Genomic DNA, 16321 nt, shown 5'->3' with positions numbered 1-16321 from the left:
AGTTATTTATATAGATGGTATCGATACAATTTAAACCAAAATGACATACATGTATATTTGTTTACGGATAAGTGTTTCAACTGCCATTAGAAATAACTTTCTGTTGCGTGTTTGGTTAAACACTGATAAATTGTAATAATTACCTCACAAATACATAGGAAAAAAATAAAAAAAATGAATAATCACGCTCACTGAAGTATTCTTCGTATTTAAGACGCAGATTTGTGGAAATAGGGGAGATGCAAAACTGTAAAACCGCCAATTATAGCGGTGGGCATTTAATTTTGAGTGTGACATGCCTTTTTAAACCTATTTAAAAGAAAGGATAAAAACCAGGACAGAAGCCTATTAAACATTGCTGTCTGATGTGTTATGTCCGTAGCACAAAATAGCCACAGAATCATTTCACAATGGCAAAGAGCAATTAAAAAAATCATAATAGGTTGTGTATTAATATGATCATACCTGTACACAAAAACTGAATCAGAGAGGGATCCTACAGCCAGATCAGGATATTGGTTTCTGTCCAAATCTAAGTTGCCGGCAAGAGAGTAGCCAAAGAGTTTTACATTGTGATCTTTTCCTTCAAGTTCCTAAAAAATAAAGTAATGAATGTAAATGAATGAATGATTGAATAGTAAAGGAAAAATTAAAGAAAAGAAAGGAAGTGAATAAACTCTGAAAAATGCTGGGTTAAATATTTTTTAACCCAGCGTTGGGTCAAAAAGGGACGAACCCAACCCAATGGGTTGTAATTTAACCTATACTGGGTTATTTCAGCCCAAAATGCTGGGTTGTTTTAACCCATTTTTGGGTAAAATATAAACTTGGGTTAATTTAAATCACTGATTGGGTTTATTCCTTTTTGACCCGTTGCTGAGTAAATAACCTAGCAACTCTTTGAGTGTATATGTCTGAACCTGGGCTCTTTTGAGTCCTTTAGGTGAGCCGTGGAAGATAGTTACACTTCCAGCTCCATTGCTGTCATACGGAGCACCAACAGCAACATCTGAAAAACAGCAGGATCACACTGAAAAAAACTACAGCAAAGTTATCATTAGCACTGTGTGATTATCAATCGAACTTGAAAGAGAACAGTGTGCTTCCTTAAAGTCCCTTTATAGTAAATCTTAAAATTCGTTTCTAAACACTTGTTAAAAATGTATTGCTGAAACACGCCACAAAGACTGTAAACTATGTAGTACTGAATTGCAGAGTTAGATGGTTAAATACATTTTCACCATATCTGAGTTCAAGATTTTTAGGAGTGCCTAAAACAGCGACTCGATGATGCACTTGAGCCACTGCTCATGACCCCGCCCCTAACACAATTGCGAGCATCCATTCAGGTTGTAGCTGGATTTGAAAGTTGAGAAAGACGGCAGATTTCTCGCGAGTGGCCGTGGTTTCAGTGCCGACAGCGGACACGCCCCCACCGCTTAAGAGCAGAGAAAGCTCTCGAATTCGAATTTGGCTGGGTGGTTAATAACACATTAAAGGAACACGCCCACATTTTGGGAATTTAGCTTATTCACCGTATTCCCCAGAGTTAGATAAGTCCATACATACCTCTCTCATCTCCATGCGTGCTGTAACTCTGTCTGACGCAGCCCCCGCTAGCTTAGCTTAGCACAAAGACTGGAAGGTGAATGCTGTACACAGGGTGAATGCTGTACACAGCTATTCAACAAGGGGTAGTACCACTGATTTTGTTTTATGCAAATTTAAAAGTTGTAAGGGCAAGGGCTCTTTTATGTATTCAGCAGCAGTCATATGGAATGCGTTACCAGCAGCCTTAAAGTTAACAGACAATATTAATCATTTTAAGTCAACCCTAAAGAACTGGCTGAGTAGTAGACAGCAGTAGTGTTATAAGGGTTACGTGTATTGTATGTTTCTTATATGTCTGGGGATGTTTTGTCTACGTTTTATGGTTTTATTTTTTATTTTTTTGTTTTGTTTTAAACATTCGCATATTCAAAATATATAATAACTTTTACTTTAGGATATGCTTATACCATATTCCTACATTTATAAACATTCACACGCACTATTCAAGTGCATACATTTTGAAGGACCACAATGGAAATAAGCCAATGGCTTTATTGTGTCTATCCTTTTGACTGATAATTGTACAAAGCCATTTTATGTATTTATTTATTTATTTATTCTTTGTACAATATATATATTATGTCAATAAAGATTTTCAATCAATCAATCAAGTGGGTGGCTTTAGCTAGCATACTGCTCCCAATAAGTGACAAAATAACGCGATCATTTTCCTATTTATGTGTTGTGATTTGTATAGTCAAACCGTGCACAAACAACAAGGTGATACGAGACACAGCGATCCCCCAACAGCATACACACCGAGAACTACACTCTCTGAAGACGAAGCACCGCCGCACGGGCGGAGCGACCCGCACAATTCTGACCGAACTCTCTGCTCCTCACCAGGGGCTTCTCGTGTGCTGCGAGCAGATCACTCCACCCATGCGGCAGTGCTTCGTCTTCAGAGAATATAGTTTGACGGTTACACGGTTTGACTATACAAATCACAACACATAAATAGGAAAATGATCGCGTTATTTTGTCACTTATTGGGAGCAGTATGCTAGCTAAAGCCACCCACTTCCAGTCTTTGTGCTAAGCTAAGCTAGCGGGGGCTGCGTCAGACAGAGTTACAGCACGCACGGAGATGAGAGAGGTATGTATGGACTTATCTAACTCTGGGGGATACGGTGAATAAGCTAAATTCCCAAAATGTGGGCGTGTTCCTTTAACACAGAACACATATTTAATATCGGACTTTACAGAGACAAAATAAATGTGTTTTTAAAGACTAGTAAATATAGTGGCGTCCAAAAGCACAAGACTTGGGATTGAAAATCTAAATATTAACCACAAATAATGAGGATTTTAGCATTTTGAGAAATCGAATATTGAAGCAAACATTCTCAAATCATGCTAATGGGGAGTAGCTTGGGCACATGGTGTTTTTAAAAAAACAGAAATAATAAATACTAGGACATATTTGAATGTGTCAGTATCAGTATTCTTCTGTTTATGCACTCAGCTCATACCTTGATAGCCATCCTGATTTACATCGCCCATGTTTTCCACAGCCAAACCAAACATGGAATTGGCAGCTCCATCAAATCTTTTGGGTATTATTTTGTCCCAAGCTCCTTCTTTATTAATGTATTCATAGATGGCCCCACCGATATGGCCATCTTTAATGAAGTACTGAGGTGCTCCGACTACAATGTCCTGCCACCCGTTTTAGAGAATGATAATTATACATTCAAAGCCAACACATGGTAGTACTGACCACAGCATATGATACTCGATACTTGTCCAGCAAATGTCAGATTCAAATAGCTTTATTGGCATGATAAAAAAGGTTTTTTAAAGGCATTTATACCACGGTTCTGTTGAATGCCCCATTCTGATTGGTTAAGAAACGCTACATGGATGTTGATTATTTTTCTATAAACCGCACACCTAACTAATGTCTTAAAAACAGGCACCAGAGCAATGCCTGTGGCAACCGAGGTACAAGCGGAACAATTGACTCCGGTCCTTTAAATTATTTAAAATTATGCACACCCGCAGTGTAACGGCACTCTGCGATTACCACCTTGAGTGTGCATGATTTTCGAATAATTCAACGGCCTGTCGTCAATTATTTCTTATGTATGAATTGGTCTATAATAAATAAATGTACTACATAAGATAATTATAAATACAGTATCCTGTCATTTTGTGCAATACTATACATTGCTTTAATATGTCACTAATGAGTGTTAACTTTGTAATAACATTCAAATAAAATCTATTTTATACGTAAGGAATAATTAACAACGGGCCATTGAATTATAAGAAAATAATGCACACCCAAGGTGCAATGCGGCATTTTTAAATAATTCAAAGGACCGGAGTCAACCACTCCTCCCCTACCACGGCCACCACAAACATTGCTCCGGTGCCTATCTTCAATACATTTGACAAGTTAGGTGTGCGGTTATCAGAAATGAATGCAACATTTCTCATCCAATCAGAACACAGCATTCAACAGACCCGTGGTACAAATGAGTATAATATATGTGAAGTTACAAGCTATACAATTTGAATGCTCCCGTCTAGTGGATCTTACCCGTCTCCATTGATGTCAAGCACTGCGAGGTCATAGCCAAATGAAGAGGCAAGACCTTCACCTTCTAGGATGTACTCAGGTGACAACAGTGATGTTTTATCTGCTTCCTTTTTCAGTAGTACAACTGCTCCACTGAGATTGGCTCTTGGAGCCCCAGCAACTATAGTCAGCTGACCCCTCTTAGTCAACATTTTTCCAGAGTCCAAAGAGTAACCTATAACAGACACAATACATCCAATCGGAAAACAGATAAACAATGTAGACAAAATGTAGACAAATTGTAGATTTGGTGGTGACCAACACAATGACAGTATGACAGGTTACACACTTTCATTGTTTAAAGTTAACATGCAGGAAATCCCACTAACTTAAACCCCATTCACACAGACCTTTGGTCCCAGAAAATACCCGTAAAATTGCCAGACAAGCGTCTGTGTGAACACAGACATGTCCCGTATATCTTCTGAGATCTTTGCCGGAAAGAGGACCTAGTAAGATACACGGAAAACCCTCTGTGTGAACAAGAAGCCGAAACAATGCCGTAATGGGCGTGTTGTAGTGAGGACGTGAGCGTCATCACAACAAAAGTTATGGTTCAGCTCTTTAAAACGAGAGATTTACATGCAGATCAACATTCACAACGAGAAATGTCACAAACTAAAGCAGTTATCAGAAATGATAAATGAGACGCATAAACAATAACGCATGAAGTTGGTTCAACTTTTTTAAATGAGCCATTTACATGCAATACAAGATTTATGACGAGAAATGACAGCTAACTGGACTTACGTAGATATCAGGTAAGTTAGCTTGTCACTTACTGGGCTGAAACTGAGTTTATTTAGCAGCATAAATGAATATCACATCACATGCTTATTTGAGCTTATAATAGACAAAAATGCCCACACGTCATCCTAACAAGATATATCGTTCAGCTCCTCAAAACGGGGGTTTTAAATGCATATTAACAATCACGATGAGAAATGTCTGAAACTGTATTAAAGCAGAAATCAGGGAGCTCATCAAATATCTACACTGAAGCTGAGATCATTCACCAGCATAGAACGGCGCGTCACATGCTCCTTTATAGTCTTATCATAAACAAAAATGCATGCGAGTGGTTTCTGGAGAGAAAAATAATAAATAATATTCAAACTTCAGATGCTGCTTAGAAGATAGAGCAGGACTTTCAACGGGTCACGTGTCTTTCCGGGAGCTTGCAGATGCCGGCAAATCATTGGCAGTGTGAATGAACAAAAATCAAACAATCCCGGAAAAATCCAGGATGCATTTTCCTTGTGTTTTCCGGAATGTCTGTGTGAAAAGGGCTAAAAATAGCTATTTGACTGTCGATCACTAACATCCCTCCATGGAAACCTGAAGTAAAGGTGACTGATTCACAAACTGATCATGGTAGTTACTTGACAAACATGCTAGTCATGAACAGCATGCCTACAAATGTACAAACAAGATCTGTACCAAATATAGCACAGAGCGAAATAAACATAAAAAAAACTATATAAAAGTTTAAACCAACTATACTGAAAACAAAATCACATATTTCCCTCACTAGACATCAACATAAAAAACAAGTCAAATGAAGGCCTGAGGATTGAGGGAAATTAGGTTTTCGGATAACCTGGATGATGAATTGAATGATGGACTCACCTAAATAGCTGCTGGCAGGAGCAGGCACCAACTCAGCGTCGAATCGGTCCGCATCACCAACCTCGTATGGGCCATCATCATAAACGTCTTGATCTAACAGAGAGCTGTTCTTTTGCTCAAGCCGTACCAGTCCTGACAACCCCAAGTGAGTGGAGGAGAAAAGGATTGTAAAATATAGGATGGAGAAAAGAATGAGTAAAAAAGTGTACAAAAAGAAATGGAAGGTGTAAAATGAGTCAGATGAGTATACAAGAATCTATGTAGAAATGAGTATGCAGAAATGTGACCCAGTGATTATGGGTTAGTTTTGACAGTAATGTGGCAAGACAAAAACATCTGATTTACTGCTGGATTTTCAGTGAACATTTAATATTATCCTTACATCATTATTTTGAACATAATTAAACAAAAACTTAAAAGAACCTGCATGTCTGACAGAATCATATTTAATCTACTTCAAAACACTCACACATGCAAGCACTATAACTCTATACTGTCCTTCAATACCTTTCCAGTTGTAAGCTCCTGGTGCTCCAAACACCAGATAGTGATAGTCCCTTGTGAAAGTGGCAGACAGACCCTGCTGACACACACCAAAGCGTTCATGTCCTCTGTTTCTACCATTGCAGAACATCCAGTCACCTCCATCTTCAGCTGCATTGTCATTAACCGTCAGGTCTTGACTTAGTACATAGCAGCGACCTGTGATGTCACGCAGTTCTTGAGTTGTATTCACAAATAAGCGCCGCTGGTAGCGATGTGCACAGACCTGAAGTCCAATGAGATGAAAAATTAGTGTATGGTAAGTATCATAAATTAAAAAACAAATCTAACAAAAATGGGCATATCTAAGTGGCACAAGTGGGTGCTTCCATCACAAAAAAGTGGTAGTGGAAAAAAAGTGACCTGATTTGTCAAGTATGGTAAAACACACTCAAAATGTGACTTCTGCATTTAACCCATCTCAGTAAATACAGAGCTTGCAAAATGTTTAAATCCCTGGTAGCCCTTAGGGCAGGCACTCTTAAATTTTTTGTAGTCGAAATGAATGCAAGTAGCCCGAAATTAAAAAAATATTATTTTTAACGTAAAATATTGATAATTCCCGGATTTCCATACAAGCCAACTGTTCATGGACATCTCCACACTGGATCTACTTAACATTCAATAGTGATTTAACTCACAGTTTAAATCATAAAGGGGTGGTTTCCCGGACAGAGATTAGCTTAAGCCAGGACTAGGCCTAGGTTTAATTAGGAAATATAACTAGAGTTAACAAACATGCCTTACTAAAAACATTACCGGTGTGCATTTTGGGGCAACACAAAGGGCACTGATGTATTTTAAGATATGTCAGTGCAAGTTGTTTTCAGTTTGAACAGCTCTTAAATTTATTGTCTAGGACTAGTCTAATCCCTGTCCATGAAACTGCCCCATAATGTTTTTCCAGTCATAAGTTGGACCATTTTCCGATCAGACCAATATAGGGCATAAAAAAATAAGTTTGGTTCTGGTTGGTTGTCAGTTTAGTTCATGGGTCGGTAGGGAATTTATTTTATTTGATTTTTTTCCAGTGGCAGCAAGGGATAGATAGGAAATGGTTAAATATTTAAATTGAATAGTGGATATTTGAGGTGACTTTGGCTATATTGCTCGTTTGTCTCGTGCAGTGCCACGTCTTCACGGGTTATCTCTTTTTAATGGTGTGTGCGTGTGTGTGTGTGTGTGTGTACCTGGTAATTATCACGTTGTGGGGACCAAATGTCCCCACAAAGATAGGAATACCAGTGTTTTTGTGACATTGTGGGGACATTTTGATGTCCCCACGAGGAAAAAAGCTTATAAATCAAACAGAATGATGTTTCTTAAAAATGTGAAGTAGCAGAAGGGTTTCTGTGATGGTTGGGGTTAGGGAATGGGGCGGGTAAGGGGAATAGAATATACAGTTTCTACAGAATAAAATGCATTACGTCTATGGAATGTCCCCACAAAACATGGAAACCAGAATGTGTGTGTGGGAGAGAGAGAGAGAGAGAGAGAGAGAGAGAGAGAGAGTAAATGCAGCTGAACGAATACACTGATTTTAAGTAAAAAAATAAATAAATAACGAAACGCAATATGTGGAGGCCGGTGTTGAATCTGTCTAACTAGAATTAGTCTAACTTATGTGTGGGAAACACTGTATGATATGAAAAATATCTTACGTGCGCCTGTGGCTAAAGTATAAAAGTGGAACTCTATAACAAATGTCATAATCAGGGCTTGACATTAACTTTTTTGCTCACCAGCCAAAGTGGCTAGTTGTTTTTCAAAGTTACTAGCCACTTAGCATTTTCACTGGCCAAATTTTTGTTGCTGGTAAAATACATTTTATATGATTAAACTTGACTTTGGCATCCTAAAATGACTTTAATTCGAGCAAATTTACTTGCTAAATTAGATGCAGACTGAATTTCAAATGCAGTCTGACTACCCAAATTAAGACAACATTAGCTGGTATATAGCTGGTATATCAGTATATATCATATCATATATTTAGGTGCATGAAAAACATGCTAGTAAGTAAGGCATAAATAGATAAACTTTGAATGAATATATTAAAAGTAGAGCAGGTGTGTAGAAGAAACACTAATTCTAAACTGAAAAGACAAACACAAAACCCATCGACAACCACTTTAAATATTTATTAACAACAGCAGTAAATACTGTCAAGAAATGTACATTAATTTTACTGTCAGCTAGTTTATGCAGATGTATTTTATAAGCTTGATCATGGTTTCTGTTAAAAGTGATTTAAGACTTTTAATGACAAATGTTGGGAGGGCATTATTGTAACATTAAAATGATGCGCAAACCTCTCAGCTGGCGGGTTTCATTTGATTTCGTGTGCATTCAGGTATGCGCTCAATTTCTCTCCGCTCTTGCCCTGAGAGTGTGCACGCAATTTATATCTCTTCAATCACTTTCATGCAATTGTTTTATCTTTTCCGAAATGTGTATGCGCTCAGACTGCGTCCTCTTGTGCATTCGCAAGTCCATCAGCTCTCGCGAGTTCTCTGGAAGGTGAAGCATTGGTCCGCAAAGCCCCGCTGATCGCGTGCACTTCACTCAACAAACGCTCTCAGTGCGTTGCGCTGGGTGCAGAGTGCTCATGGGAGTTGTAGTTTCCCAGTGTCGCATTGCGTATTGTTTATCATTTTGCATAACTTTTAACTCTTTCCCCGCCATTGACGAGATATCTTGTCAATCAAGATAAAACGCTTCCCCGCCAATGACGAGTATTTCCGTCTTTCCGCAATACCGCTATTATCCACCAGGTTGCACCCTTCCGCAACTTTTTAGACCCGGAAGTATTGCCCTATGGCAAGCTGCTGCATGTCCGTGTCTGTTTTAAAGATCGCTTTGAATGGGATCTCTATGAAAAGTCCGTCACAAAAATGGAATTATCTCAGCTTTTTGCTCAAAATGTGGTGTTTTTGCAGAAACCTACCCATATTCAAAAGCTGATTACAAAAAAACTACTGAAGGTAGGATGAAACGATTTTTTTTTTTAAAGCAGAGGGTCTGTTCTTTCATTTGGTATGTTTATATATTTGAAGAAGAACATTTTCTGGAAGGCATTAAACTTTTGTGAAAATCATGAAAAATGCTGGCTGGCGAAAGAGTTAAGAAAACTACAATTAAAAAATTATACCCGCCACGGCCGAAAACTACCCGCATTTGGCGGGTGTTAATGTCAAGCCCTGGTCATAATACCATAAATTCAAATATTATAATTCACTTACTGTCAGAAAAAATGAGCCTGGGTTTGTGCTCTCTGGAAGAGAAAAGCCCACTTGCATATCGTTGTTCAGCTCGTTTTTTTTGGTCTGTAAGTTACAACTTTCAGCGGGGGCAAAAGATTAGGTTGCTGTGCACGAAACAGCATCTCGAATGCACACCAAAAGTTTAAAAGTTTTAAAGGTTTTACCTTCTGTATATTCGGCAGTTTTGCAACAACGAACTGAATAGATTTTCTCACGTTTTTCTCCACTACAACTCAAACTGACGCACAACCTCAACGTCATCGTTCTTAGCCACCCCCATCTGTTCGCTGATTGGTCCTGCAGATTTTTTCAGGAGAAAACAAAACTCTACAGAGCAGTCCCAGACGTTGTACTGAAGCGAAATGAAAATTAAGCGGAAGCACGTAGGATGGCGGAGCCAGGCTATAATTTGGCAGGGTCGTCGGAAACCGGAACCAAACAAAAAAAAAATGTATGCCTAGGCTACTGTCGCTTCCAGTTGTAACCATAGATATGTATAAAGGCTAGATGTGTTACGGTGGAGTCTCTAACATCATCACCTGGCGGCCATCTTACCACAGGCAGATCACTTACTCGTAGCATTAAGTTTTAATGGTGCAGGTACTTTTAAATGACATTAACTTGCTCGATTTTCTACCAATTTTCAAACGGTTTGGTTTCTTACAAACGTTATTAACGTTGCTATAATTCTGGATGCTTTAACGTGTTTCATGATTTTGTTTTTTGTATGAGTATGCAGTGTCATAGGTACATTAAGCAAGTAATGGTCATTTAAAAGTACCTGCACCATTAAAATTCAATGCTACGGGTGAGCGAGCTGCCTGTGGTAAGATGGTCGCCAAAGGCGGACGTTCCACTCAATTGGCCAGCAGCGCAGGGCGAGACATCTAGCCTTTATACATATCTATGGTTGAAACAGCATAGCTACAGCATCTTCTTTATCAACTTCTCCACATTTCTCTTGGTCTTGTCATGCTAAAATCCTCCTAGCTTCATGCTAAATCATGTTAATGTCACGGAAGCATCATGCTAGCTTAAAAATACATTTTCCAAACTGTTTGCTTACCTTACCCCAATTTGCAATGATAAGCTCAATAATAATGATTTATAATTTGACCTGCTGGGTCAGATTTTGCGGGAAATGTAACTTTTAACTTTTTGCTGGATTACGCCATGTCAGTAAACAGAATGTAGTCAGAAACTCTGCTACGGTTTTGCATGTGTGTGCTGCTGCAGATGAAGCATCTGTAACTTGTTCAACAGTTGCTAAGACTTTGACGACTATGACGTTTTATTGCTTTGAGATTTAATTCTCATACATTTTTTTGTTTGTTCATGAAAATGTTTTTGTTTGTTTTCACACATTGTTGTGATTATTTAAATGAAATGTTTTACCTGGCAGTAAATATTAATACAAATAGCACATATTTAAAAGTAATTATTTAATGAATATATCTTTCAAAAACTGAAAATTTTTCATAAGAAAGAAACACAATAAGGTGTCTAAAAAACTAAGGTCATATTAGTACTGGACCACATGGCTGTAGTGGCTGCAAAAAAAATTAATTCCTTACAGATCCTTAAAAATAGCATACTTTACTTCCCTAAATTTGGAATTGTTGTTTTGGAAATGTTTGTTTTACTTGGCAGTTAATACTGCTTCATAGTTTTGCAGCATTTCTTTAAATGTTGTTTTTTTTCAATGTTATTGAATGGCTTTGCAATGTATTGGGTTACACTGTCAGTTAAGAAGCGCCATCAGATATGGTCTCATTTAGACATGTGCTGCAGCTAGGCCTGGGGCGGTAACCGGATTACCGCCATACCGCGGTCACGTGAACCATGCCGCGGGTCTAAGCTCCGCACCGTCATAACCACAAAAAAAAAAAACTTGAAACATTGGCCTGCACTTGTGTGTATATGTGGGGATGTTATACACGCAGCTTGTTAACAACCGCAACTTGTTAACTGAATATTAAATGATATGATTTTAATATTAAATTGTCATTGAGGAGAAATACAGGTGACGTTGTCTGTCACTCGTTTAAAGTAATACAAACATTTTATCTAATTTGAACGTGCAAACAGCCGCATCAGATCAACAACAGAATCAGGTTTCATACATTATCAAATTTTCACGCAACATAAAGAGCACGCGATCAGTCCGAGGATTAATATCCAAAGAGGTTAGATTGTCTCTTTTTCATCTAGCCTACAACAGTGGCCATTTCTAAAGCAGGACACATTTCAAAAAGTTTTGCTTTTGCGTCTTCTTTCTCTGTTTGTGAAAAAAGACAGATGTTTATGGTAAGGGTCGAGGAAAGAAGCGGTCTGCCCGAGCACGCGAGACAGAGGCGGACTGCCCGGGTGCGCGCGAGACAGACGCGGACTGCCCGGGTGCGCGTGAGACAGACGTGGACTGCCCGGGTGCGCGCGAGAAAGACGGACCGCGTCATCTTGCACACACACACGCGTCTCCATATAGCTTCCCAGCTATACTCAAGCACGGACACATATGCACTTCAAGTGATTTCTCATACAAATGGTTATTTTACCAGACCGTCAGGACAGCAATAATTTGCGTCATTTACAGGCTATTCACAAATTAAGGATAGAAAAGTGGCGAAATGGCTGTCGGCACGTGTGGACACGCATAATGCGTTAACATTTTTTTTAACTGATAATATTAATTGTTCAAGTTTTTGAATGTTGAAATTAAAGAAATGTGGAAGGAAATAATATTCACTTTACATGTTCCTTAAGTAATTTGCACATGTTTTGTATTGAAGATAAATAAATTATGCATGTTATTTAACTCGTTGTCTTGCCAATAAACCGCAAAACCGCGGGAATTTGTTGATTACCGACCGCGGTAAAAAAAAAACGGCCCACCCCTAGCTGCAGCTCCCCCTTGTGTTCTTTAAAGAGATGTGCAATCATTGCGGTGATCTGAGTTAATATCAGCAAGGATTTTTAATATCTCTGATTAAATATTGATGTAGAGAGAGCTTTATCCTCTGAACAGGAAAGACATCAGCAATGTGATGTGATGTAAGTTGAAACATTTACTTTTTTATTTAGTCAGAACAAATGCAGCAGAAAATTTTGGGGATATATGACTTTTAGAATGCACTTTTAACTCTCATGTCGATGTTTTAAATTAAGTTAAGCAATTTCAGCTTGTTTTCATGCATTGCTGTAAGTAATAAAAACAATTTAAAATTGCTTAACCTATTCTGATAAGTTTAAGTTTAGTAAAAATGTAAAAGAATAATTTCTGTGACTTGCAAAGCCAATCTGATTCAACTTAAACATGTAGGGCAGTTAAGAAGTTTAACAGTGTAGATCATTATCATCTTCTCAAAAGAGTTTCTTCATTAAAAAATACAAAATAACTTTTTCTATAATATTTGCACCACCAAAATATTACATAGATGATAGTAAGAGGCATAACGGATGACATCTAGCTTATTTATAGTAACATGGTCCAACAAAAACACACAGACATGCAGTAGACTATTACCAATATCTTTCCTCCAGGTCCCTGGCTCTGTACAGTAACTCCCATCCATTGGTTCTGCTTATTTTCTTTATTCAAGTCTTCTACATACAAAATAAAGGATCTCACTTAACACAAAATATAACACAGTACCTCACACTTATTTCAAATATTTCAATTGTTGCATGCTTTTACATGTATTTATGTGTTTTACCCTCATTGTCAAATATTACACGATGGCATGAAGAGCTTGCAGAATTGATGTCACAGTTGTACAGGCCACCTGTTATCTGTGACTTCTGTTTGTGCAATGCTTTAGCTCTGGGGGCACCAACCAGCAAACTGTAAACAAACAAAAAGACATAAATATAATTATCTTGTACCAGGATTAGTCCCTTTTTTGTGCTGAATTTCTAAGACATAAAACAATTGTTCACGGTTGTTTTTCTCAACTGTCCCTGGAATGCTCTTTTACAACTTAACTTAGTCCACCATTCATACTGTTTTTGTGAACACATGTTACATTTGAGTAGCAGTAAAAGCTCAGAAAGTGTCATTCAAATATCTTTTTTTTCTACAATTGAGTCTTTACAAAGATTGAACAATGCATATTCAACAGCTCACAATGAAAAAACCCATTGTTTGACATCAGGGAATGTTCAGTAAAGCTAACAGTCATTATAGTAGTAGGGGAAAGACTTTATTCAATCCACTCTTTTAACTACAAAACTAAAGAGATCTTTTCTCTTCTGAATAAAAAAAACATAGGCCACAGAAGACTTAAAGGAATAGTCTACCCTTTTGCCATATTAAACTATGTTATTACCTCAACTTAGATGAGTTAATACATATCTATCTTTTTTCAATGCGTGCACTGTACAGTGCGTTGTGAATGTGTTAGCATTTAGCCTAGCCCCATTCATTCCTATGGTACCAAACAGGAAAGCCACCAAACACTTCCGTGTTTTCCCTATTTAAAGACTGTTACATGAGGAGTTATACCAGTAAGTATGGTGCCATAAAATAAAACTTTTTTTTGGTACCATAGGAATGAATGGGGCTAGGCTAAATGCTAACACATTCACAATGCGCTGTACAGTGCACGCATTGAAAAAAGATAGGTATGTATTAATTCGTCTAGGTTGAGGTAATAACATAGTTAAATATGGCAAAAGGGTAGACTATTCCTGTAGGATATCCACAACACAAAAACTGTATCATTGGTCTGACTTTGGTTGGTGGTAACAGACAAACGGCTATAACTGCAAACATGCCTACATTTCCCACAATACTCTCACCAGACTGCTGAAGGACAAAATCAGTTTGCTTCCACAATTAAGGGGTTAAAAATATCAATTTCTCATTGCTAATTTTCTTTTTTCTTCATCTTTCATGTAAAGCTTATTTAAAACCATACAACTTTGTTTTTTATTTTAAATCAAATATTGCTGTCAAGCAATATCATCACTCATTGCTAGTGTATTTAATTTACTATTGGTTAATCAATACAATCATTTGCTTGAAAATAGTTCAGCATACACTGGTGCCTAATCGAGAGTTAAGAAGACTGCAGTCCACAAAAAGGCCATCACATTTTCCAAACTGACAAAGACAGCGCTGTTTTTGTTCAAGGGCAACACAAACTTTCCTTTGTGTTGGGCAAAAATAGCCATATAAGCCTTGCTATTCATTGCACACATTTTCAAGAGCAGGAGCATTTCTGATAAAAATGCCCGTTATTACATAGCAAAGAAATCAGAGTCATGCAGAATTACACAATACAGTATCAGGAAAATATTATCAAAAAATCATGCTGCACTACTTCTTGTCCAGGCCCTGCACCAGCACACATTCACTCCTTCTTAACCATTAGCTAGGCATTCTGGGATAAGTGATCTTGACTAGCCAAGTATGTCACATCATAGTCTCAACAATAAGGACAATAAGTTCCCTTTCTGTTTATCACTCAATGTTAATTAATTACAACTCCAGCAAATAATGAAAATGACCCCCCGAGTCAATTACCATCAAGCCATCCTCAATGTACATGATTATCTTTTTCCAGTTACAGGTATATTAAGAAGCACCTATTGCCAGATTCACAATTTTACATTTCCTTTGGTGTGTAAGTGTGTGTTAGTACATGTTAACGATATGCAAACAGTACAAACCCCAAAGTTAACGATGATGCAAGTTATCGTCTCCAACGTAAATCTCTTTTCTTGGACTACAACAAATACATGGATTGTAGGCAACAGTTTACTTCCTGGGCTTGGTGATGTAGAAAAGATTGACATTATCATAATTCCCCCTGCTTCGGACTCCTAACTCCTGTTAGCATTGCATTGTGAGCGAATCTTTCAAACGTGGTAAGGAGCGTCACATTTCCGTCTGACGTCAGAGGCATTCGGGCCAATCATAACGTACAGATTAGCTGGGCCATATCGCAAATGCCGCTCCATCTGAAAGCAGCTGCTGGCAATTTACTTCATCAGTAAAGCTGGTTCCTTGATTAGAAACACGCACGAGAATCCCCCGATATATATCGCCCAGCCCTACTTTGGGCTATGCCTGTAAGAAACCCTATCAACACTATCAAACAACAGTAGAAAAACACGCGTAGCCTACAAAGATCTGAATGAAATATGCCAAATATGCAAACACTGTCAATAAAGTATTTGCAAATACTCTCTGTTACTCAGCATGAATGCTAAGCACGTTTGTAGGAATCTGCAAGTAGTTGTTATGTTGCAAGATCTGGGTTTTCTGAGGAGGTTAGGAGTGTCATGGATCACATTACAAACTGACAGCTGCTGAATTACAGCTCCAGATGTGCTTCAAAGATTTCACAGACCTCAGGCTATAGGGAAAAAGCATATGGGCATAAAACAGACATTTTTGGGTAGATGTATAGTTATCTAAAATTACATAAATTTAACATCTCTATGTGTTAATAGTAGGGCAGTAACGATTAATTGTGTGTCCCATTAAAAATGCCTGTCTGAAATCATGTGTTTCATGCACTGCTTGTGCGTGTACTACGGCATTTGGTCAGTAGGAAGTCCTTATCAATCTAAAATCATTATGAGGCGGAGTTGTTTATAACGTGCATTTAAAAAAGCAACACTCATTAAACAAAAATCATTCAAAATATTTTTATTATCATGAAAATACTTGAAACAATTTGAAGAA

The 16321-nt window shown here is 37.9% G+C and overlaps 1 protein-coding gene across 1 annotated transcript in view; it reads right to left on the bottom strand.

Moving 5' to 3' along the window:
- The window catches only part of itga6b (integrin, alpha 6b), a 47720-nt gene that overhangs the window by 17858 nt on the left and 13541 nt on the right, over positions 1 to 16321 (bottom strand). Inside the window, 8 exon segments of the mRNA XM_073868346.1 lie at positions 466 to 593; positions 921 to 1009; positions 3084 to 3281; positions 4161 to 4370; positions 5825 to 5956; positions 6332 to 6593; positions 13154 to 13233; positions 13344 to 13471. Coding sequence (XP_073724447.1) covers positions 466 to 593; positions 921 to 1009; positions 3084 to 3281; positions 4161 to 4370; positions 5825 to 5956; positions 6332 to 6593; positions 13154 to 13233; positions 13344 to 13471 — 1227 coding nt within the window.

Source organism: Misgurnus anguillicaudatus, chromosome 6 (genome assembly GCF_027580225.2).
Source record: "Misgurnus anguillicaudatus chromosome 6, ASM2758022v2, whole genome shotgun sequence".
NCBI classification, from domain to species: Eukaryota; Metazoa; Chordata; class Actinopteri; order Cypriniformes; family Cobitidae; genus Misgurnus; species Misgurnus anguillicaudatus.
This window is presented reverse-complemented; position numbering and strand designations above follow the sequence as displayed.